This window comes from Ovis canadensis, chromosome 13 (genome assembly GCF_042477335.2).
Source record: "Ovis canadensis isolate MfBH-ARS-UI-01 breed Bighorn chromosome 13, ARS-UI_OviCan_v2, whole genome shotgun sequence".
Taxonomy (NCBI): domain Eukaryota; kingdom Metazoa; phylum Chordata; class Mammalia; order Artiodactyla; family Bovidae; genus Ovis; species Ovis canadensis.
This window is the reverse complement of record NC_091257.1, coordinates 25,273,618-25,298,487: the sequence shown is the minus strand read 5'-3', so window position 1 is coordinate 25,298,487 and position 24,870 is coordinate 25,273,618. Positions and strand designations below refer to the sequence as shown.

General features: G+C 41.6%; 1 protein-coding gene across 5 annotated transcripts in view; it reads left to right on the top strand.

Annotated features, from left to right (window-relative positions):
• Positions 1–24,870, top strand: part of KIF16B (kinesin family member 16B) — a 302,672-nt gene that overhangs the window by 253,158 nt on the left and 24,644 nt on the right. For 4 of the 5 annotated variants that reach the window (XM_069547100.1, XM_069547098.1, XM_069547099.1 and 1 more), the window contains one exon: positions 17,279–17,362. In XM_069547100.1, coding sequence (XP_069403201.1) covers positions 17,279–17,362 — 84 coding nt within the window. Of the gene's footprint in view, positions 1–16,676; positions 16,817–17,278; positions 17,363–24,870 lie in introns of all 5 variants that reach the window. The other variant, XR_011248056.1, reaches the window with a different exon arrangement.

Here is a 24,870-nt window from a genome sequence, read left to right as displayed (position 1 = left end):
CATAACTGAGTTAGCACAGTGAGTCTTCAGAGTGCCCTAATGTCAGACAGGATCAGCATCCATCAGCCACGTTCCCAGGGGGGGCTCCTTTCTCCCTGATGCGGATCTGAGGGAGAAAAGCATTTTCAGAGCCTTCGAGTAGAACATGAAAGATTGCTGTGTTAGAGCAACTGTTCAGTCTCACTTCTGGCAGTCTCTGTGTGCCCAGTAAATATCACTGGGAGAAGAAAACGATTAGGCAGGAGCTTATGTCATTTGTATATGGACTTTCAGTTTGTACTGATAGAACCATTTCTCACCTTCTTTATTTCCCAAGTAATTTCCCCAAAGCAGCACCAAAAAAGGGAAAGAAAAGAAACCGGCTATTGGCTTTATATTTGTCTTAGACAGCTATCTACCATCCATCACTGAAATGCATTCTAAACAGTTTTACAACCAGCATTCCAAATTTAATATAAAAATTGCAAATCTACTCACCACCCAAATTGTAAAGCTACCAACCATAGCCACAGGGAGCATTCGGTAACCCTTAGATAAATTCAGCTGCATCAAGCAGTCAGCCTCCTTGAATTTTTAAATAGCAAACAGCTATGTAGGCAAAAAATAGAACACTGCCAGCTCCCTGATCTGGTACGTGATCAGAGGCCCAGGTATCCCACTGTATGGCTTGTATTACACCATCTTCTCTGCCTGATAGATAATCCATATTTAAATCACTGCTTTCAAAGGTGGGTTGGGGAGAGAAAGACATCAATTAGCTAAGAAGCTTTTCCAAGATACGTGAATGCAGGCCCCAAGCTAGGAGATTCTGATTCAGTAATCTGACATGGGATCTGAGGGTGTGTGTAGTTAGGGAAAAAAAATAGCCCCGAATGATGCTCTTTGAATCACTGGTTAAGATGCTGCCTGTCATTTCTTTTGCATCCACCATGGGAGCGTTATTGATTTTTCATTATTGTAATCATTGTTATAGATCACCAGATCTAGAAGCTGATTTCCAGTGACAAATAATCCTGTCAAAATTAATGACAAGCAAATTTAAACCTAGACAATGAAAACAGGTTGATAGCCTCTTTGAGCACCAAAGGCTGTGAAACACAGATTCATACTAGGCTTTCCTATCCAGCAAGGAGACTTCTGTAACTGGGTTGGAACCATTTGCACATTATGAAACATACATACTCCAGGGGGCCTTAAAGATTGGGTAGTCCAGTTTTCATTTTAGAAATGAGATGTGAAATCCCCAGAGACAGTTTTGCTTGGAGTCACCTCAAGACTTGGGGCCCAGGCAAGGTTTGTCTTCCAACTCCTAGGGCTTTTCCTTGGCCCAGAGTCTCCATGACCATGTTCACTCAAGAAGGGGGAGTTTGCAGAGTGCTCCAGACAAGACCAGAAAGAAGATGGTCTCTTGCCTGTGAAGATCTGTTACATAGCAAGACCCCATGGATGAAAACTAGAAATGGGGTTCCTTCTATCGAATGTCACGGCAATGACAGGTTTCTGTCACATTCTCAGTCCCTGAAAGGGACGAATTAGTATCACAGAAGCAGATGGAAAATACAAGCATTTGAGTTAATTCAGCTGCATAATTCTTCTTTAAAATGCAATATGAAATACCCATAGATCCAAAATGTTTCTCACTTTGCAAGATTGTCGCGACATGCATGAATGTCCTCAAATCTGTCTTACCTGGCTCATACCTAAGTAAAATTGATAGTGGCTTTGGGAAGAGTAGGATTTTAAATTACAGTCTTTCTACCAAATATAACAAAGTCAGTGCATTCATAAGTACATTTCTTTGTTTTTTGGCTGTGCCGTGTGGCATGTAGGATCTTAGTTCCCCAACCAGGGATCAAACCCTGTGCCCTCCCCAGAGTGGAAGCATGGAGTCTTAACCACTGGACTGCCAGGGAAGTTCTAGTACATTTCTAGCTGTAGTTTTATACCTAGAATCTCACCAAGTTTCTGTACTTCAGTGATGGTAGGACAGCAGCTTCTGATGGTGGAATGTCCTAGTTATAATTGCTGGCTGTTCCATGTGGACCACCAGCAAAAGATTCTGCCTTGGGAACTCATGTACACCCGTGGTGGATTCATGTCAATGTATGGCAAAACCAATATAGTATTGTAAAGTAAAATAAAGGAAAAATAAAATTTTTTTTTAAAAAAAGATTCTGCCTTGTTCATTGGGCAGATCCTTAAGAGAACCTAGAATGTTCCAGGCTCTGAGCTATGTACCTAGCACATGCTCATAAATATTGCATGGTTCTCTCCTGTTACCATGTGCTGTGCCGTGCTTAGTTGCTCAGTCATGTCCAACTCTTTGTGACCCCAGGGGCTGTAGCCCGCCAGGCTCCTCTGTCCGTGGGGATTCTCCAGGCAAGAATACTGGAGTGGGTTGCCATGCTCTCCTCCAAGGGATCTTCCCAACCCAGGGATCAAATCCAGGTCTCCCACATTGCAGGTGGATTCTTTACCGTCTGAGCCACCAGGGAAGTCCAAGAGTACTGGTAAGCTATCCCTTCTCCAGGGGCTCTTCCCAACCCAGGAATCAAACTGAGAGCTCCTGCATTGCAGGTAGATTCTTTACCAGCTGAGCTACCAGGTGCCCTCATGTTACCATATCAGAGGTCTAAAGGAAGCTCGTTGCTCCTTTGATTATTTAGGTTGTCCTGAAGAGTGACCACTTCATGCCTCTAATAGGTCAAACTTGGAGGAGAATTACATATTTGTTTGTGAGTATATTTCTCAGTGACAGCTGTTCTTATAAGGCCTTGGGAGCTGCTATTAATTTTGAGTAGTCAGAAATGCTTCCCTCTTGTCAGCTGTGAGAATTATGGTAGCTCTTTGATGAGTTTTCATTATTTGCATTTCTCAAAAGATGGAGAAGCTGAAATTTACAACCGTAAACCTGCAGTATGTGGGTGTTTCAGATGCTGCCAGTTGTCCTGTAGTTACATCTACTGGCAAGAGATGGGTTAAAGCTGATTTGACCATATAGTTTTGCCATGTAGAACTTTTCCCTTGAATTTTTTCTTTTTGGCCATGCCATGTGGCATGTGGGGTCTTAGTTCTTCCACCAGAGGTGGAACCCACGCCCCCTGCATTGAAACTGTGGAGTCCTAACCACTAGACCACCAGGGAAGTCCCATTTCTCTCTAATCTTTAAAAAAACTGGGTACTGTTTAGGTAGCCACATACTACAGAAGTAAAGAAAATGCCTAGTAAATGAGGAATGACAATAAAGCACACTTTTATTAGGTGGTAACAAAAGTCAAATGTTTTCCTTTCATTAGTCAGGATTCCATTCTTTATTAGTTGTTGTTCTGTTTTCCTTCAGTGATTTATAACCCAGTTTTAGCTGCTTAATTGTTATAAAACCATAAAAGATAGGTGAGGTTTTTTTATTGCTGACTTTAATTTCTTTCTTATATTAAGGCTGCCATTATTTATATCCAAGGAAACAAGGATGCCATTTATCAAAACCTATGCTGTCTGTTGCCTGCAAGACTACCTGGCTAACCCAGAGTGAACTTGGCCAAGAGAGAAAGCCTTCTAATAAAAACAGACTTTTCCATTACATTTAATTTGTCTTTTTGATGGCAGTAGCCTGGCCAACCTATCTTATTATAATGTAATAAACATTGAAGTCAGAATTTGAGCAAGATGGCTCTTAGAAGACATTAGGCTCTGTCAGTTCATTGGGAATCAAAAAGGGGAAAGCCAACTTGCAGATGAAAATTTCACACTGAGATCATTTAGAAATATTAGAAAGCAGCAGAGAATGCTGACTCTATTTCTAATACACATATAGCTGGCCAACTTGATGAATAAATGGATACTCTTGTTTTCATTTTCTCAAAACTGAAATTCACAAATAATTATATAAATTGGCAATGCTAGTATTATAAGGAACCACTGTCTTTTCTTACTCTGTTCATGATTCTTCCTATAGAGTTATCATTCAGCTTAAAACTTATGGGCTTGCTTCTCAATTATGCAAAATGAAAGTTGATAACTTGGATTTTTAGACTCCACAGTCAGAGAAAAAGAGCAAGACAGATTTCACTGAAAACCAGTAGACTTCAAAATTATTGATTTCATTTTTTAATGGCTTTTGTTTCAATACATTTATCTTTAGAATAATGTTTTATTTACTGAACTGCAGAATGAGCTTGCCACTGTGTTTCTCTTAGGTCAAAGAAATGTGCTGTTTTAGTCCTCATTTGTTTCCTGTGTTTTACTCTGTATAATTAGATTTCACAGTATGCAATGTAGGTAATAGGGCTGTTGTTCAGTTTCCTTCCAGTGGTTTCTAGACCTGCCGTGTCTCTCACAAATATCCAGTGTATTTGACCTCAACCATCATTTTTAACTTTAACATACAATTTTCCCATAAGAGCTCAAATGTCCACAGCATTTCCCACTCCTGCTCTAAGGATAATGACTATAGCAGGAAGTGATACCATTTTAAAGATTTTCTCATGAATATTGCATTCCCGTTTGTTTCTATCCTTTTTCAATTCTACAACCTCTTGAACGGTAACATTTCATTATTATATTGGTCTATTTTCCCATACATTTTCACCTTACTTAAAATAAGAATGCTATGAAGATTTTACAGGAAGTAAGGTACACTCCTCAAAAGTAATATAGCCAAGTTAAGTACCTCCATGGTATCTAAAAGTGCTTCTCGTAACTCAGCGTGGAGAGATTTTAATCATTAATACCTGAGATACAGGATTTCAGAGCTCAAAAATGAAATATCTCAGTTCAGTTCCTTCATTTTAACAGACGATGAAACTAACAACTAGAGACATTATACAAGCAGCTCTTTGCTGAGCTGAGACCTGAAATCTGATTGCCCTAAATCTCAGGTTATTAAGGGAAAAAGGCATAAGATGTTAATTTAACCATTCCATTAAATATATACAGAGAATAATCGCTTTTTATTGTTCCTCTAAAAATGATGCATGCTCATTTATAAAAGCTTCACATAATACAAGAAGAAAGCAACCGATTACTCAAAAGCATTCTCTAAATATAATTAATCTCACTATTTAATGAACATTATTTAAAGTACTGAAATGGATAGGGACAGGTAAAGGGACAGATATGTATGTAGATTGATACAGAGAAATTTAGAAGAGAAGAAAAAGAATAGGAAGAATGAATAAAATAACTTTATAACATCAGACTCACTCTGTATATGCTATTTTTAATTAAACTTAATTTACTGGAATTTAACAAAGGGAAAGAAAATCAAGTAAAACTGAAGAAATTTCTGAGCTTCAAATTAAATTTTTCTCCACCATGACCTCTAAAATAATGTGTTTTTAAGAAAAATCAGCGTGTCAGGCTTCCCTGTCCGTCACTATCTCCTGGAGTTTATTCAAATTCATGTCCTTTGACTCAGTGATGCCATCTAACTGCCTCATCCTCTGCCATCCTCTTCTCCTTTTTCTTTCAGTCTTTCCAAGCATTGGGGGGTTTTTTCCCAATGAATTGGCTCTTCACAGCAGGTGGTCAAAGTATGGGCACTTCAGCTTCAGTCCTTCCAATGAATATTCAGGATGATTTCCTTTAGGATGGACTGGTTTGATCTCCTTGTACTCCAAGGGACTCTCAAGAGTCTTCTCCAGCACCACAATTTGAAAGTATCAGTTCTTTGGCACTTAGCCTTCTTTATGGTCCAGCTCTCACGTGCATATATGACTACTGGAAAAACCAAGCTTTGGCTATATGTACCTTCACTGGAAAAGCAGTGTCTCTGCTTTTTGACATGCTGTCTAGGTTTGGCATAGCTTTCCTTCCAAGGAGCAAACATCTTTTAATTTCATGGCTGCAGTCACCATCTGCAGTGATTTTGGAACCCAAGAAAATGAAATCTGTCACTGCTTTCACTTTTTCCCCTTCTGTTTGCCATGAAGTAGTGGGACCGGATGCCATGATCTTAGTTTTCTGAATGTTGAGTTTTAAGCCAACACTCCCTTCTTTCACCCGTATCAAGAGGCTCTTTAGTTCCTCTTTGCTTTCTGTCATTAGAGTGGTACATCTGCATATCTGAGATTGTTGATATTTCTTCAAGCAGTCTTGATTCCAGCTTGTGATTCTTCCAGCACAGCATTTCGCATGATGTACTCACAGAGAAGAGAAGCGAAAAGCAAAGGAGAAAAGAAAAGATATTCCCATTTGAATGCAGGGCTCCAAAGAATAGCAAGGAGAGATACAAAAGCCATCCTCAGCAATCAGTGCAAAGAAACAGAGGAAAACAGCGGAATGGGAAAGACTAGAGAGCTCTTCAAGAAAATTAGAGATACCAAGGGAACATTTCATGCAAAGATGGGCTCGATAAAGGACAGAAATGGTATAGACCTAACAGAAGCAGAAGATACTAAGAAGAGGTGGCAAGAATACACAGAAGAACTGCACAAAAACGATCTTCACGACCCAGATAATCACGATGGTGTGATCACTCACCTAGAGCCATCCTGGAATGTGAAGGCAAGTGGGCCTTAGAGAGCATCACTACGAACAAAGCTAGTGGAGATGATGGAATTCCAGTTGAGCTATTTCAGATCCTGAAAGATGATGCTGTGAAAGTGCTGCACTCAATATGCCAGCAAATTTGGAAAACTCAGCAGTGGCCACAGGACTGGAAAAGGTCAGTTTTCATTCCAATCCCAAAGAAAGGCAATGCCAAAGAATGCTCAAACTACCGCACAGTTGCACTCATCTCACATGCCAGTAAAGGAATGCTCAAAATTCTCCAAGCCAGGCTTCAGCAATACGTGAACCGTGAACTTCCAGATGTTCAAGCTGGTTTTAGAAAAGGCAGAGGAACCAGAGATCAAATTGCCAACATCCGCTGGATCATGGAAAAAGCAAGAGAGTTCCAGAAAAACATCTATTTCTGTTTTATTGACTATGCCAAATCTTTTGACTGTGTGGGTCACAATAAGCTGTGGAAAATTTTGAAAGAGATAGGAATACCAGCCCACCTGACCTGCCTCTTGAGAAACCTGTATGCAGGTCAGGAAGCAACAGTTAGAACTGGACATGGAACAACAGACTGGTTCCAAATAGGAAAAGGAGTATGTCAAGGCTGTATATTGTCATTCTGCTTATTTAACTTCTATGCAGAGTACATCATGAGAAACACTGGGCTGGAAGAAGCACAAGCTGGAATCAAGGTTGCCGGGAGAAATATCAATAACCTCAGATATGCAGATGACACCACCCTTATGGCAGAAAGTGAAGAGGAGCTAAAAAGCCTCTTGATGAAAGTGAAAGTGGAGAGTGAGAAAGTTGGCTTCAAGCTCAACATTCAGAAAACTAAGAGCGTGGCATCTGGTCCCATCACTTCATGGGAAATAGATGGGGAAATGATGGAAACAGTGTCAGACTTTATTTTTTTGGGCTCCAAAATCACTGCAGATGGTGACTGCAGCCATGAAATTAAAAGACGCTTACTCCTTGGAAGGAAAGTTATGACCAACCTAGACAACATATTAAAAAGCAGAGATATTACTTTGCCAACAAAGGTCCGTCTAGTCAAGGCTGTGGTTTTTCCAGTGGTCATGTATGGATGTGAGAGCTGGACTGTGAAGAAAGCTGAATGCCAAAGAATTGATGCTTTTGAACTGTGGTGTTGGAGAAGACTCTTGAGAGTCCCTTCTTGGAGACTCCAAGGAGATCCAACCGGTCTATCCTAAAGAAGATCAGTCCTTGGTGTTCATTGGAAGGACTGATGCTGAGGTTGAAACTGCAATACTTTGGCCACCTCATTCGAAGAGTTGACTGATTGGAAAAGACTCTGATGCTCTGAGGGATTGGGGGCAGGAGAAGAAGGGGATGACAGAGGATGAGATGGCTGGATGGCATCACTGACTCAATGGACATGAGTTTGGGTGAACTCCGGGAGTTGGTGATGGACAGGGAGGTCTGGTGTGCTGTGATTCATGGGGTCGCAAAGAGTTAGACACGACTGAGCGACTGAACTGAACTGAACTCTGCATATAAGTTAAATGAGCAGGGTGACAATATACACCATTATTGTACTCCTTTCCCAATATTAAACCAGTCCGTTGTTCCATGTCTGGTTCTAACTGTTGCTTCTTGACTCCCATTACAGGTTTCTCAGGAGACAAATAAGTGGTCTGGTATACCCATCTCTTTAAGAATTGCCCACAGTTTGTTGTGATCTGCACAAAGGCTTTTATGTAGTCAGTGAAGCATAAGATACATGTTTTTCTGAAATTCCCGTGCCCCTGCTTTCTCCATGATCCAGTGAATGTTGGCAATTTGATCTGTGGTCCCTCTGCCTTTTCTAAACCCAGTTTGTTCATATGGAAGATTTCGGTTCATATTTTGCTACAGTCTAGCTTGAAGGATTTTCCATATCACCTTGTTAGCATATGAAATAAGTGCAGTTATACAGTAATTTGAACATTCTTTAGCATTGCCCTTCTTTGGAATTAGAATGAACACTGACGTTTTCCAGTCCTGTGGCCATTGCTGAGTTTTCCAAATTTGCTGGTATATTGAGTTCAGCACTTTGAACAGCATCATCTTTTGGAATTGCATTAGCCTGGCTGGAATTCCATCACCTCCACTGACTATGTTCATAGTAAGGCTTCCTAAGGCCCACTTGACCTCACAGTCCAGGATGTCTGGCTCTAGGTGTGTGACCACACCATTGTGGTTATCCAGGTCATTAAGAAAGACTATTTTTTGGTACAGTTGTTCTGTGTATTCTTACCACCTCCTCTTAATCTCTTCTGCTTCTCTTGGGTCCTTACCTTTTCTGTCTTTTATTATCATGCCCATCCTTGTATGAATTTTTCCTTTGATATCTCTAATTTTCTTGATGAGACCTCCAGTCTTTCTCGTTGTGTTGTTTTCCTCTGTTTCTTTGCAGTATTCATTTAAGAAGGCCTTCTTTTATCTCCTTGATATTCTCTGGAACTTTGCATTCAGTTGGGCATTTCTTTCCCTTTCTCCCTTGCCTTTTGCTTCTCTTCTTTCCTCAGCTATTTGTAAAGCCCCCTCAGATAACCATTTTGTCTTCTTGCAGTTCCTTTTTCTTGGAGATGGTTTTGATGATGATCCTAACACTGCTGTGCAGTGTTAGGAACCTCCGTCCATAGTTCTCCAGTCACCGTGTCTACCAGTTCTGATCCCTTGGCTCTATTTGTCACCTCCACTGTATAATCATAAAGGATTTGATTTAGGTCATGCCTGAAAGTCCTAGTGGTTTTCCCGACTTTCTTCAATGTAAGCCTGAATTTTGCAATAAGGAGTTCATGATCTGAGCCAGTGTTAGTTCCAGGTCTTGTTTTTGGTATTTGTATAGAGCTTCTCTATCTTCGGCTGCAGAGAGTGTAATGATATCTGATTTCGGTATTGGCTGGTGACGCCCATGGGTAGAGTCATCTCTTATGTTGGAAAAGGGTGTTTGCTATGACCAGTGTGTTCTCTTGATAAAATCCTGTTAGTCTGTTAAAACAATGGGGCTTCCCTGGTGGCTCAGATAGTAAAGAATCTGCAGACAATGCAGGAGACTCAGGGTCAATCCCTGGGTCATAGGATCCCCTGGAGAAGGGAATGATAGACACTAGCTTTCATGTGGTGTGTTTCCATTTTATAAATTATCAATTGTGTTTCTCTCTTCCAAATGATCTTATAATAAAGATAAGATTGTCCCAGTGTATTTACTCCCACCTACCTGCTTTTAAAAATTCTATTATTTTTATATTGTCAAACTATAGTACATTTTTATACATAAATTATGCATAATTCTCTCCTAGTTGTGAGTTTAAAATGAAGCAGCATGTTCTTTATCTTGCTTTCTTCATTCCTTAGAACCTTAGACTGTACTATCTCTCGGTTGAATTTTTTTGGTCATCCAGTATGTTTATTAAAGGTTCACCTTGATTTGTTTTAGCAGAGTTTTATCTGTTTGAGAATGTCTACCTGTGGCCAGCAGTTTAAAGACATTTCTGTGTTAGTTAGAAACTTCTTGGACCATATTTTCTTTCCCTTACAACTGTTCTCAGTCATGTCTGGCTCTTTGGGATCCTGTGGACCAAAGAGGCTCCTCTGTCCATGGGTTTTCCCAGGTCAGAACACTGGAGTGGGCTGCCATTTCCTCTTCCGGGGATCTTCCTGACCCAGGGATCGACCGGCTTCTCATCTGTCTGGCACTTTGGCAGGCAGGCTCTTTACCACTAGCGCCACGTGGGGAGCCCTTTCTTTCCTTTAGCACACGTCATTTTGCCCTGTTTTTTTCCTGCTCTTATAGCTAATCTGTGTTCTCATTGTCGTCAGTCTAACTTTTTCTTTCTTCTACTGGGACTTTCTTTCTACTATTTTGTTGTTGTCTTGTTTCTTCCATCTCTTGAGTTCTTCTTGCTTCTTTCTTTTCTTTTCTTTTCTTTTTTTTCTTTTTTTTTTTTTTGAGTAAGAAGAGGGAGTGGGGAGGAGGGCTTGGTGTCACTGGATTTTCTTTTTTCAGTCAACATTTTTCACTTTAGAATAGTCTCATTTATAGAATAGAAAAGACTGCTAGTCTTTTTTTTTTTTTTTTTTTGGCTTTTAGCATGCCTTGTCATTTTTATGCAAGCTAGACACGATGTGTCATGTGAAAGCCGCTGAGATAGACAGGCTTTAGTGTGTGGTTTTATATTTATCTGGCTATGATGTAGGCTAACTTGGGGGAGAGGAGCACCAGTGAATCATGGAGACAAGGAGGGAACAGGTCCTTTGGAGAAGGAGGCAGCAATCTACCATATACCTAAACCTTTGCCTGGAATTTTTCTAAGTTTTGTCCCAGTATTTTCCTTCACATTGAGACATACCTTTTCTTGTTTTCTGGTGTTTTCGGGGACTGTGGGGTCACCGCCTGTGACAGTGAAGCCAGGTGTCTGCCCCTGGGCTGTTCTCCCACCTACACCTTGAGCAGCTCTGGGCTTTCCCCTAGCAGCCCCCACTGCCCCCCTTGGCTTCGGGTGTCCCCCACCTTATCCTTGTCCCCAGCTTCAGTCTTTAATCACAGCTTCATGGAATAGCTACCTAGGAGTTTGGTTGCCAGCTCTGGTAGGTGGCTTGTGGTCCCCAGCCTGGAGGGGCGGCAGGGAAGCTGGGCTCCCTGGGGTCACATGGTCTGCGTATGGACTTGGTGGTTTCCTACTTTGCAGTCGAAATCTTTCTTTTATTTTTCATCTCTTTGGTGCTCTTGAAGGCAATAAGGGGAACAAATAAAAGCTTTAGTCCGCTGTCTTTATCCAGAGCTGTTCCATCAAATGTTATGGTTTGTAGGAAGAGTATTTCTGTTGCAATCATGTTTTTTTAACATGAGACTCTCTCCATGAAAGTTAAAAGGGGAAATTGATGGGTTTTGCTCTTTATGAAACTGAAGTTTTTAAAATTTGTTTCATGGAATGGTGAACTCTAGACTTTATGATGTCACTTCTTTCCAAAGTGATCTGTTCTTTCAATACAATTGCAGTAAAAATCCCAGCATACTCTTTTTAGTAGAAATCAGCAAGCTAACTCTGGCAGAAAATGATTCTGACAGAATTTTGTACAAATAAAAAAGTTATTTTTTTCCTTATTACTGAATCCCAGGTACCTTGATCATTTTTATACAAGTCAGAAATACTTATATGAGTTGTGAGGAATATAGGACATCAGGAATATTAATTTTTAGAAATGTAGGGCACTGTGTTTTCCTTTGTCAGAGGTTACAAAGGAAATGAAAGAGGAGTCTCTCCCCCATTCATGGATATTTACTGTTCCTGACAATGTTTCTTACGGAAATCAGACTTGACTATGTGCTAGATTAAAAAAAAATGAAGCCATAAAAATGAAAAATTCTAACTATAAAGAACTTGAGAAGAAATTGTAAATATCCAGATAATATCATTGATTTTACTTTCAACCTGTTTAACATGAGAAGCCAAACAAGTAAACAGCATGTGTCAGTGTATGTAGGACATGAGAGGAAAAGTCAGGGACAGTCACCTCCTTTCTGAGCCTCACTTGTATTCTTAATTTGTTGGAAATACTACTTTTCAGACAGCAACACTTCCTGCACAATAGAAATCTTTTCCCTCTTTTCAGCTCTCCCGGGCACATCATTTGCCCTGACCAGTGATTCTTTTTATCTTGGTAAATTGTCCATTTTAAAAACATTTGGACAGCTTAAAGAATTCATAGTCCAGAAATGAAACCTACAGAGGATTGCTTGCGCTGTTCTGCTTCAGAAGAAATGAGGTGGTCGTACTTGGAGAGAGGAAACGCTCAGGCCTCTCTTCTACTCCATATTTCCAATTCTTCTAAGGGTTTTTCTAATATTAAAGATACAAAGGATTGTAAGGATTTTTATAATGCTGAGAATGAAGAGTCAGTTCCTGCCCTTTTTTTCCTCTAATCCGAGAAAAGACTATGATGGTCTTTTCTGCCTTTTTCCTTTCAAAAGATGGGCTGATGTTGAAAATGGCCCTGTAATCCATTCTGAATCAACAGCTGTTGGCCCCTAGGTGGCTTTGGTGCGCCCTGTACTGTTACCGTTTCCCCGGTTCCTTGGCTGTTTCAGCGCTGCTTTTTTTGTTGTTGTTGTTTTGGCCATGCCAGGAGGCACAGGGGATTATAGCTCCCAAACCAGGGGTGGAACCCACATCCCTGGCAGTGGATGCTTGGAGTCTTAACCCCTGGACCAAGGAGGTTCCAATGTTGCATTTTTTAAATATATGATGTTTCCAGTTCTGTTTTATTTTTGAGTGCTCTAAGAAAAATATTCCTTTGAAAGAATATTGGTTTAGATGTAGCCGATCAACAATCCCACAACTGAGAACCTTTGCCCTTGGCAGGTAAAAGCAGCTGGGAATGTATGTTCTATAGCCCCAGTGGTCGTTTAAAAATGTCAGAAGTTTTATATGGAGTTTAACCTGATGGAATTGCTGATAGTCAACCATTTTTAACTTTAAAATTGGCAATTTCATCTCATTCAACTAAGAGCTTATAGATGGCAAGGCTTAAACAGCACTGTCAAGATTCCCTAAAAAGGAGAAATGGAGGTAGTTTCCATTCTATCAAAGGGAAGAGGTTGGAGAGCTGCTTCTGATGTAAATGTAATTATTTTAATGGAGGCAATACTTTTTTTTTTTAATACCTTGCCTCACAGCCTTGCCTTTCTCCTTCAGTTTGTTCATGTCCCAGCCCCACCGAAAGGATGTGGACCAGGTCGTGCACGTTGAGTTATGAGTCATGTGTCAACTTAAAAAAAAAATTTATTTTAACACCAAAAACATTTTGTATTGGGGTATAGCTGATTCACAGTGTTGTGGTAGTTTCAGGTACACAGCAGAGGGACTCAGCCATAGGTATGCTGCTAAGTCGCTTCAGTCGTGTCCGACTGTGTGCGACCCCATAGACGGCAGCCCACCAGGCTCCCCTGTCCCTGGGATTCTCCAGGCAAGAATACTGGAGTGGGTTGCCATTTCCTTCTCCAATGCATGAGAGTGAAAAGTCAGAGTGAGGTCGCTCAGTCTTGTCCGAGTCTTAGTGACCCCATGGACTGCAGCCCACCAGGCTCCTCCATTCATGGGATTCTCCAGGCAAGAGCACTGGAGGGGGCTGCCATTGCCTTCTCCAAGCCATAGGTATACACGTGTCCATTCTCCCCCAAACTCGCCTCCCATCCAGGCCAGGACATAAGATTGAGCAGGGTGCCTGCCATGTGCTATATAATAGGTCTTTGTTGGTTGTCCATTTTAAATAGAGCCACCCCACCCCACCCCCAGCAAAGCATTAGTTCATTTTCTAAGTCTGTGGTGTCTTTCTGTTTTACTAGTTCATCCCATTTGTAGCTCTTCTTTTTAGATTCCACATCTAAGGGATGTCATACGACAGTTCTTCACATGGCAACTTTTGCTCCCCTTCCCTCTCTCCCTCCCTCCAACACTGAAGTTTTATTATGTGTGGAGTCAGCTGACAGGAGCTGATCACCCCAGGGCAGGCGTCCAGGGACCCTGCCTCCAGCCCCATCCAGTTCCCATTGTCCCCGCGACGGCCACTGACCCATCACCTTGCTGTTCCCTTGTTAGTGCAGGTCCCTTCTGAGGTTCGTGGACAGCTCTCGGTGGGCCCGTTGGCCGCTGCCAGCAGCTGTTCCTCAGTTTTCTGGAGGAGGGGTTATTGTCTCTCCTCTGGATCCCTGATCCTTGAGGACTTCAGTAGGGCCTTCCGTACCCTGTGGATACCCTTTACAGCCTTGTTGTGAAAACCTAGAGTCAGTCCTGGTTCCTCATCTTGACTCGCCCACCTCATGATATGGAACTTTTCTAAGTCACTGAATTCTGTGTTTCTTCATCTATGAAGCTAGATGGTTGAATATTATAGTCTTAGGATTATGTGCCTCAGTGATGTTTAAGGTTGCCCTTTTCTTCCTAAAATCTGAGCGACTGTATTACACATAGTTTATACACAGTTATTTCACAGGGTGGATCATCATGGCGCAAGATGTGAGCCTCCATCCCAGGATAGAGTACGTACTACCATTTGACCATGAGGAAATAAAGATGCTTGCTTCCCACCTGGTTCATCTGCCTGAGGTCCTTTCCCTGCACCCGCTCTGATTGAGTGTGCAAGTGTGACTGAATTTCCCCAACAGAAACCACATCATCTCATCAGCCATGTAAGAAAATGACAACCAACTGTGAAAGCATGCTTGCCAAGTTTTCAACATCACTGCATTTGAGGGGGGAACACACTTGTACAAGATGAAAGCACGGCTGGATGGAGCCCAAAAGACACGTTCTGAGTACCTGTCTTCTGTAAGCTGCAACATATGGGAAGTGTGCTTATGCCATTGAAGGCAGGGTTCCAGAAATCTCTTTGCTCCTTGAAGGCACATCACCAGTCTAGAGATGGAGAGAGGGGACCAGAGAATGTGGCATGCTGCGTTCTTAGAAATTACCAGATCTCTAGTAAAGAATAAGAGTAGCTAAGGTGCATTCGGTGTTGCTTCACTAAATATACCTGGAAACATTTACTACCATTGTCTGCAGGGTTTTTTTTTTTTTTTTTTTTTCAGCAGAGATTACTCAGGTTCAGAGAAACAAACTAGCTGGCTAATTAGTGGTCATGATTCAGAATTGGCCTGTCTTATGCCCATGGTCTTTCTCTTTACCTTCAACTGATTTCAGATGTAAGCAACCAAATTGAAACATTGGTGAGAAAAGGGGAAAGAGGTCCCACACCTGTCTCACCCCAAGGTTTCTCTGGTTTGGTAGAAAGAGCAGTGGAGTTGGAAACTTCTGCACGACTTCAGCTAACTTTAAAAAAAAAAGCTCTAAAGACTTCAGATCCCTTGAGAAGAATCAAAAAGGAGAATTATGCTTAATGAGAAAAAGGCATTATACCAATAAAAAAAGAGTTAAACAGGCACTCCCCATATGGTCAATGAGCATGCGAAAAGATGCTCAACATCGCAGCTCGTTAGAAAAATGTCAGTCTGAACCACATCAGAAATCATGGCATACCCATCAGAATTGCCCTGATGAGAAAGACCACAGCGTCAGGGGTTGGTGAGGATCTGAAGCCATCTGGTCTTGCAGTCACTGCTGGTGGGAGTGTCGGTAGTAACACTGGGAAAGCCGTTTGATAATTTCAGATACCGCTGAGCACTTGCATTCCACCTCTAAGACTATGACCAACCGGACTCCCCGCATAACGTTTATAGGAAATGTATAGGAAACCTATAGAAAAAATGTTTATAGCAACACAGTGCCTAAGGGTCAAAATGCAGAACCTAGCCAGATGTCCCATAAACAGACTGAACAGACCAGTGGGATGTTCAGCCACAGGACTGAGCCAGCTACTGCTGCACGTGGTTACGGGGTGGACCTCACACACATGAGGCAGAGCAATGACAGATGCAGAAGGGGTCATGCTGTGTGATGCTGTTTGCATGAAGTTCAAAAATGGGAAACACTAAGCCATGCTGTTAGAAGTCAGGCTAACACCAGCCTTCCACAGGGCATGTGGGGGCAGTGGAAGGGAGCACTGGGGGTGACTGGGCTCCTGGGGATGTTCTGTTCCTTATCTGGGTGGTGGTTGCAGTGTGTTGAGATGCTGAAAATTCACATGCTTACTTCCGATGTGTGTGTTTTTGTATATGTATATTCTCCTTTGATACTAAGTTTAAGTTTTCAAAGCCATATATATATATATATATACAGATGTTAGTTTTTAATTTTTGATTCCCACTGTGGAAATATAAATGTAATCCAGCCAAGATTTGCATATGCATGAAATAGGAATTTTGTGGCACATTGTGACCTATATTGTGGGAGAAAGGTGTTTTTTTTTCCCCTCCCTAATGCTTCGTTGGCTTCTCAATGTATCTGAACCTGACAGGGCAAGGAAGGGAGGAAGGAAAAAGTGAGTTTCATCAACATCAGCAGTTATTGCTGCTCAGTATTCATTCAGCCAAAGCCACATGAGCAGGTCAGGTTTGTACCAGATTAGAGAGTTCTTATTGAACCTGGAGTCTATTAGAAAATTTACCTTTCTGTTATTGATTTTTCTCCTTCTGAGAATAGAAGCTTAAGAATAATACCTGTGAAATTCTGAGACCTGGCTACAACAAATTCTAAATGTTTATTCTTTAGGAAACAAGGTGAAAGACTGAGAGAGAAGTCTTCCTTTCCACAAAAGCAGTCTGCATTAGCAGTAGTAGCTGAGAAAAGTCCACATGGAAAGTTGAAAGAACCACAGCAAGGGTCTAAAAACTCTCTTGCAAACTATGCAGGTAGTGTGCTTATTGAGTTTTCAAACTTCGTCTCAACACAAAAATAATTCTAGTTTAAGAAGGGGACTAAAAGAAGAACAAACTTGTGTTTTAAAAAAGGGAACTTATGAACCACCATCTCTACTCTGTACCTGGGACCAAACATTGAGACTCAGGTCCATCCTTCCTTTGAGGCCCCTCCTCCTGCTTCCGTTGTGAGCCTGGTGGAGCCTCACCTGGTCTGTTTGAAGTCATACAGTTGTTTAGTGGCCAAGCAAGGCAGGACCTACCATCTTGAAACGTCTAACCTCTTTCTCTTCCCACCCCACCCCCCGTGATAGAGATTCCAAATAATAGATTAATAATGATCATAAATATCATAATATTTATATCATAATAATATCAATAATGTCATAAATATCATAATGGCCCAAAGATCATAAATGTGATATTAATCCATCTCTTATAAAATATGTATTTCAGCTTGCGACCCTTGAATTCCCTCCAAAGAAACTATTTGGAAACAAGGATGAACGTGTGATTGCTGAGAGGCGAAGTCAACTAGAGGTAACAGAATCAAGCTTTTCTTTCTGTGTGTGCAATGCCATCTGATTGACCAGTGAGAAGTCTTCCTCTTAAACACTTAACAGTTCACGGATGTGAAGGTGCTGCCAATCGTTAACGCAGGAGATGGCAGTAGCAGATTGTAAAGTAATGAGATCAGTTTATTTGAAATATAAGGCCTTCCCCTCACCACCCCCTCCGCTCTAACAGGGCATTTTCCTGGGTTTTGAGGAGATACATTTATTCCAAGGATTAGGAAGCAGGTTGTGGGTGAGAACTGAATATTCACGTAGACAGATGGTACGCAATGCAGGATGGGGGTATGAAGCTTGCTGCCAAAAACTTGAATTAATTAACTGAAGATTTATAGTATTGCATTGCTGTTGCTTTTTCAAGATGCTGGAAGCAAAAAGACACATACCTATTTTAGTCACGTTAGGTTTTGTTTGACTTACTTTAACTTCGTCTTCGGAGCCAGCTACATGGAAAACTTTGGTTCAACACAACTGTTGTTTTTCTGACTGCCTCTCTGCCAGCATGCATTGTTGACTGCTTTATATAGTTCATTTTTCTTTGTAGAATAGAGCTGCTTATTTCATTGGCATACGATACTACTGAGGCAGGGTGTCCGTGCTAGGGCATGATAGCAGGTGGCCTTCCATCATGGGCAGCTCTCTTGCCATTCTGAGCCACTGAGGCCGGCAGATAAAATTAAGCTCACTCCAGTCAACAGGCTTCCTGGGGGCCTTGCAGAGTCCCCTCTGCCACTCCTGTAAGAGGAATTTAAAAACTAAGACTTTTTGTAAATGGAATAAGAGGAGGCCTGAGCTAGCCCTTTCTGAATTGTAAAATTCTGCATAAAGCTTCAGTATTGTCCTCATTGACTTGAGAGAGGCACAGTTTAAAGTGGCTGCCTTTGGAGTGCAATGAACACCAGTGAACCAAGGGCAGTGTCCAGAGGCTGGAGGTTCCAGTGAAAGCCAAAATGGGGAGTGGGGACCGTGGAGAAATTGGAGGCCAGGAGATTGTGGTCCATGAGGAGGTGGGGCATTCTGGGGTTTTAAGATCCTGAATGCTCTAAGGAAAGATGAGTTTCAGGGTGTGGCCATGCTTACAGACCGGTGAATTAAACTGTAGAATTATACTGTGTTTGAGACGATCCGGAAACTGTTACAACTGAGGTGTGGATGGATCATTGCAGAGCTCTAAAAATCATCCTATGAGGTGGCCCCAACTGAAGAGTTTATTACATTCAAAGTAGAGATTATCGTGGTGAACCTGCTTGGCCAAGTTCTTGTAAAGGTTTAATGGTATCATACAAGCAATGTAAAGCTCACAGGAGAACTAGTGATGGTTTTCTTTACTGAAGCCTTACCCACCTCAGTTATCTAGACTTGTCTTTAATTAAAACCTGTGCAGAATGACAGTATATGAAAACGAGTTTGTAAACCAGCAGGAAATAGCTGTTGTCATCTCAGCTTACTCAGAGCTCTGAATAAACACACACGGTGCCAGCCGTGCCACCGCAGAGCAGGCGTGTGTGTGCTGCACGTTTGTGAGCCCAGCTCTCGGGGTCTCCACTCTAGCTTCCAGGGCCAGAGCAAAGTTCAGGGCACCCTTTCATTCTTGGTACTTCCAGGTGGAACCCATATTTGTTCTTCCAGGGTCTCTGCTTAACCATGTAGCCCTACTGAGCCACCAGCTGTTGAGCATCAGTGTTAACATCTCTGCACTGAACAGAGTTCAGTGTTAACATCTCCGCCGATATAAGCCTGTGATGGTGGTTTACCTGTGTCTGTGGCATTAGTCCATATGGAGTGGAGTCTACACTTGGGAGGAAAACAGGAGCTTATATTTTAAATTAAGTATATTTCATCTCATGTGGACTGTTAAGTCTTAGAATATTACGTTCTTGTCAAGGACAGTGTGTAATTCAGCTTCACTTTAATGGAAAATTAACTTGAGAATCTTGAGTTAATTTCATGCAACTATTGTGTTATTTTTTTTTTTCCAGTCTAACACCAAGAGTCACTGACTTAGTGGATTTTCATGTGAAAACTAACATTTATTTTCCCTTGAATTTCCTATGTGATTTGATTCAATATGCATTTACTTAGTTTCCAGTATTGGGGATAGTTTGAGGTGTTACATAGAATATCAGGGTGAATGAGTCCATCTCTTTCCCTCTAAGAGCACGTGTTTACATTGGTGTATGAAACTTTAACTGGAGGTATAATTAAATACATAAGCAACATGCAGAAAGATGGATTCCAGTAGCACACATTTGTACTGGCACAACATAACATACAGAGTGTTTGCACAAGAGGAATTATCTGCCAATTTCCAAAATCCAGAAATACAGTTTTACAAACCTCTTCAGGCCAGTGGAGCTGCACAGAGCAGCGCCATTGGATACTTATGGATGCTTCCATAAGCAAGCATCTGATTGCATTTCAGTCTTCCTTGCTGTTAAAATAGATCCAAGATTGGGACCTTGTGTTTGAGTTTATCAGCAAAAAAAAGTCAAATGTTTTCGCATGAAAGACATAGACACCTACTTTATAACTTTTTTTTTTTTAATTGCTCAGTCGTGTCTGACTCTTTGTGACCCCATGGACTATGCAGTCTATGGAATTCTCCAGACCAGAATACTGGAGTGGGTAGCTTTTCCCTTCTCTAGGGGATCTTCCCAACCCAGGGATTGAACCCAGGTCTCCTGGATCGCAGGTGGATTCTTTACCAGCTGAGCACAAGGGAAGCCCAAGAATACTAGAGTAGGTAGCCTATCCCCTCTCCAGTGGACCTTTCAGACCCAGGAATTGAACTGGGGTCTCCTGCATTGCAGGCAGATTCTTTACCAACTGAGCTATCAGGGAAGCCTTACTTGTAAAAAGGTTAAAATAATTATTGTAAAGATGATGGGTAGCAACAGAAATTTCTGCCTGTCATGAGATGTTCCAGAGATTAATTTTCTCACCACAGAGAGAGCCATGGTGGTGGCTAGCCATGAGGGTCAGAGTATGTAGCACCAGAAAAAGGCAGGAGTGAGTCAGGATGAGGTGATGCCATGTGGAGAAGTGTAAATTTCTCCTCCAGAACTCACTCTTATTGACAGACTTGTATGGGATCCACCCATCCAGAGTTTTGGGGCCCACTCTGGTTTATACCTCGAGAATCTGGCCTGTTACTGCTTTGCATCCCATGCTCAAATGCCACCCAGCACTTCTGCTCCAAAAGAGCCATAGTCTCTGGAGGTTTCTCCCGTGGGTGGATCTCCCTGTTGCTGCCACTGTGGCCCCACTGGAACTGGTCAGCGTAAATGTTCATGTCGTTGCCAGAGCCGGCCATCGGGCAGCTGGAGGGTTCTGATAGCAACTCTCCCTGTGAGACACGCTGCCCAGCTCCCCCAGCCCTTCTAGTAACACAGACTACTGCCCAGCAGAGAAGGTTGTGGAGGTACCAGGAAATGACTGCATCACTCTGTCTGATGCGTTTATCTGGAGTGGAAAGGTGCTTGTTATCAGTACTCCACTTAAAGGCAGATACCGTTACCGTTGGGTCGAACCTGCCATTGTTGTAGGTCAAAAATGGTGGAATGTTGGCAGTTCCACAGGCTTTCACACAGTACTACAGCTGACTCCCATTCACTGTGTGTTTGTTACTGAGTGCCAGGCCTGAGTGAAAGGCTTGGTACATCATGCCATTTACTCCGCCAGCCAGCTTTTGAGGGCTTCTATTATTATCATCCCCATTTTACACATGAAAAAATTAAGTCTTGAGGAGGACAAAGAAGGTTGTGTGGCCAGTGAGTGGCAAAGCCTCAGTCTGCACTAGAGTGTCTTCAGGGCAGGCACCTCCTCAGCCCTCACACGCTCTGAGCCTGACGTGAAGCTGGGTCTCCCGCACAGTTTGTTCTGGAATGTCCGTGAGACTTCACTTCCCCCTCTCCTAAGACCCTTGTTACTCTCTCGCTTGTATCAAAAGGTACGTTTATGTCTCAAACTTCCCGTTGTACTCTTCAGTTACTTGAAGACAGCAGAATCGACATCTAATGGAATTCTGAGTCTCCCGTGAGATTTTACACATGCCTCACCTTCAGTGAATTCTCAGAAAATCTGCCTGTATTATCTCCAGTGGATGAGTTTTTGTTTTGCTTTTGTTGATTGATGAGAGGTACATTTTGGGTCACTAATTTCAGAAAATGTTATCATCTACTTGAAACATTTCTGCTAACCATCTTATAGTCTGTCATTTCAAGGAGTAACTCTAATTAATGAAAACAAGGGGAATCCTCTAAAATAATAAAGTTTTCAAGAATAAAACCACTACTTTTGGAGATAGGAACCTGAGAAATTTCTCAGACTTTTTTCTTGAAAGTACTAGAGCAGTCAGGCTTCCCAGGTGGCTCAGTAGTAAAGAATCCACCTGCCAAGCAGGAGACTCAGGTTTGATCCCTGATATGGGACGATCTCCTGGAGAAGTAAATGGTGACTCACTCCAGTATGCTTGCCTGGGAGATCCCATGGATGGAAGAATCTGGTGGCCCATAGTCCATGGGGTTTAATCCATAAAATGGAAACACTAATAATACCCACTTCATAGAGTGGTTATGAAAGTTAAATGAGAATACATGTAAAATCCTTGGATAGGTACCAGGTACATAACAGATCCTAGAAATTCTTCTGTTAAAAATTGCTACATTCCAGTTGCTGTATGACTTACAGTTTACTTTTAAAATTAAACAAAGTTCTAATTAATGCAATAAGATAAGGATATGAAAGATTATTCTGATTCAGAAGGGAGAAATAAAGCTCTTACTCACAAATGACATGATTGTCTCTGTAGAAAATCCAAAATAATTGACAAGAAATCTCCTGAAACTGATAAGCAATTATGACAAGATTGCAGGATACAAGAACAATCACTTTCCTGTATACCAGCAATGAAACATTGGAATTGAAATTAAGAACACAATAGAATATGGCGCCCCACTCCAGGACTCTTGCCTGGAAAACCCCATGGGTGGAGGAGCCGGGTGGGCTGCAGTCCATGGGGTCGCGAAGAGTCGGACACGACTGAGCGACTTCACTTTCACTTTTCACTTTCATGCATTGGAGAAGGAAATGGCAACCCACTCCAGTGTTCTTGCCTGGAGAGTCCCAGGGACGGAGGAGCCTGGTGGGCTGCCATCTATGGGGTCACATAGAGTCGGACACGACTGAAGCGACTCAGCAGCAGCAGCAGCAGAATGTACATTAGGACCTCAAATTAAATACTTTGGTAAAAATTTAATAGAATATGTATTAAGATCTATATGGAGAGAACTCTGATGAATAAAATCTCTGGTGAAAGAAATCAAAGAACTAAACCAATGAAGATATAGTCCATGGTTATGGATAGGAAAACTCAATATTGTCAAGAGGATCAGGTCTTCCAACTTGATCTGTGGATTCAGTGAAATCCCTCAGTAAGGTATTTGTGGACATGGACAAATTGATTCTCAAGTCTGTATGGAGAACCAAAGGACCCAGGATAGCTGGTATAATATTGAAGGAGAAAAAGTTGGAGAACCTACACCACCCAGGCTTCAAAAGCTACAGTAATCCAGACTGTTTGTAAAATGCAGAACTAAAACTCCTAGAAGATAATGCAGGAGGAAACACAGATGACCTTGGGTGTGGCAGTGGTTTTTCAGATACAGCATCAAAGACACAGTCCATAAAAGAAGCAGTTGATAAGCTGGACTTGACTAAAATTGAAAATTTCTGCTCTAAGAAAGACAATGCCAAGAGCATGAGAATGCCAACCTCATACTGAGGATAAAATATCTGCAAAAGACACATCTGATAAAGGACTCAGTCAAAACACACAATGAGCTTTTAAAACTCAACAATAAGAAAATGAAAAACCCAACTAAAAAGCAGGGAGAAGATCCAAACAGGCACGTCACCAAAGAAGATGTACCCATGGCAAATATAGGCGGGACATCTGCGAGCATCATGTATCAGTTGGGACATGCAAAATTGAAATAGCTGTGAGCTATCTGTACATCTATTAGAACGGCCAAAATCCAAAACTCCATGGATATCAGATGCCAGTGAGAAGGCGGAGCAACGGGAACTCCTTCATTGGTGGCAGGAATGCATGATGCCGCCACTTTTTTGAAGACAGTTTGGAAGTTTCTTATGAAACTAAACACACTCTGACCATACAGTTTGGCATTTGAAATCATTGGTGTTTACCCAAATGAGTGGAAAGCATATGTTCACACAAAAACCCACACATGAATGTTTATAGCAGCTTTATTCCTAATTGCTAAAACCTGGAAGCAATCAAGATGTCCTTCTGGAGGTGACTCGATAAATAAACTGTGGTACATCCAGACAGTGAAATATGACTGACCTTGAAAAGAAATGAGCCATCGAGTCTTGGGAAGACATGGAGGAGCCAATCTGAAAAGACTGCGTACTGTATGAATCCAACCATAGGACACTCTGGAAAAGCCAGAACTGCAGACCCAGCAAAAGGGTCGGGGTGGGGAAGAATTAATAGGCAGAGCACAGAGGACTTTTAAGACTGTGAAACTGCTCTGCTTGACACTGTCATGGTGGGTACCTGACTTAATACATTGTCAAAGCCCATAGAATAGGCAAGCGTGAACCCTAACGTGAACTGTGGACTTTGAGTGACAGTGATGTCTCTGCGTAGGTTACTAATTGTAACAGATATAACCTGGTGTGAGAAGTTAATAGTGGTTGTGTGTAGAGAGCTGGATATGAGAAGTTTTGCCTCCTCTCTACTTTTCTATTGACCTTTACCTGCCTTAAAAACAAAGTTTATTTATGAATTTTATTAATTTTTTTTATAAATGTATTCCTCATGCATTGGTAATCTCCTTCCTTTCCCTTTTTTCTGCCTTCATTTTCCTTTCACTTCTGTCCTCCCTCCATCCTCTTATTTTTCTCTTGTCTTTTAAGTGCTTTGCTCAAGAGAGGAGGGAAGGATGGATGGATGGGTGGGTAGGTAGGTGAGTGGGTGAGTGAGTGTGGCTCTAGTACACATTTTTCTCAAGAGTTTGAGGTTTAATTATTATAAGGAAGGTGATCATCATCTAAACAAGTTATATTTTTATACATACTTTCTCTACGGCTAAGCATATAATAATGTATGTTTCATTAAGAGTGACTCACTCATTACTCTGAAATTTGGAAGTCGCTATTTTATCTATCTTTGCCAAGCACCATTTTTATTCACTTGTTCTTTCCACACTCAAGGTTAGACGTCTGTCTTTATGAATCAATGATTTTAAGAATATGCAAATCAGTGAGGTGCCCACCCAGCGCAGACCACCTTTGTAAATTAAGACATTTGAATACAGAAACGTTTCAAAATTAAAACATTTGAATAGTGAGGGGAAAAAAAGGATATCTCTTGTAATCACACAGAAGCATGAGCTAGGTGAGCGCACTGGGGGAAGACTGATGTAATTGACAGGCATCGAGATTATCTTT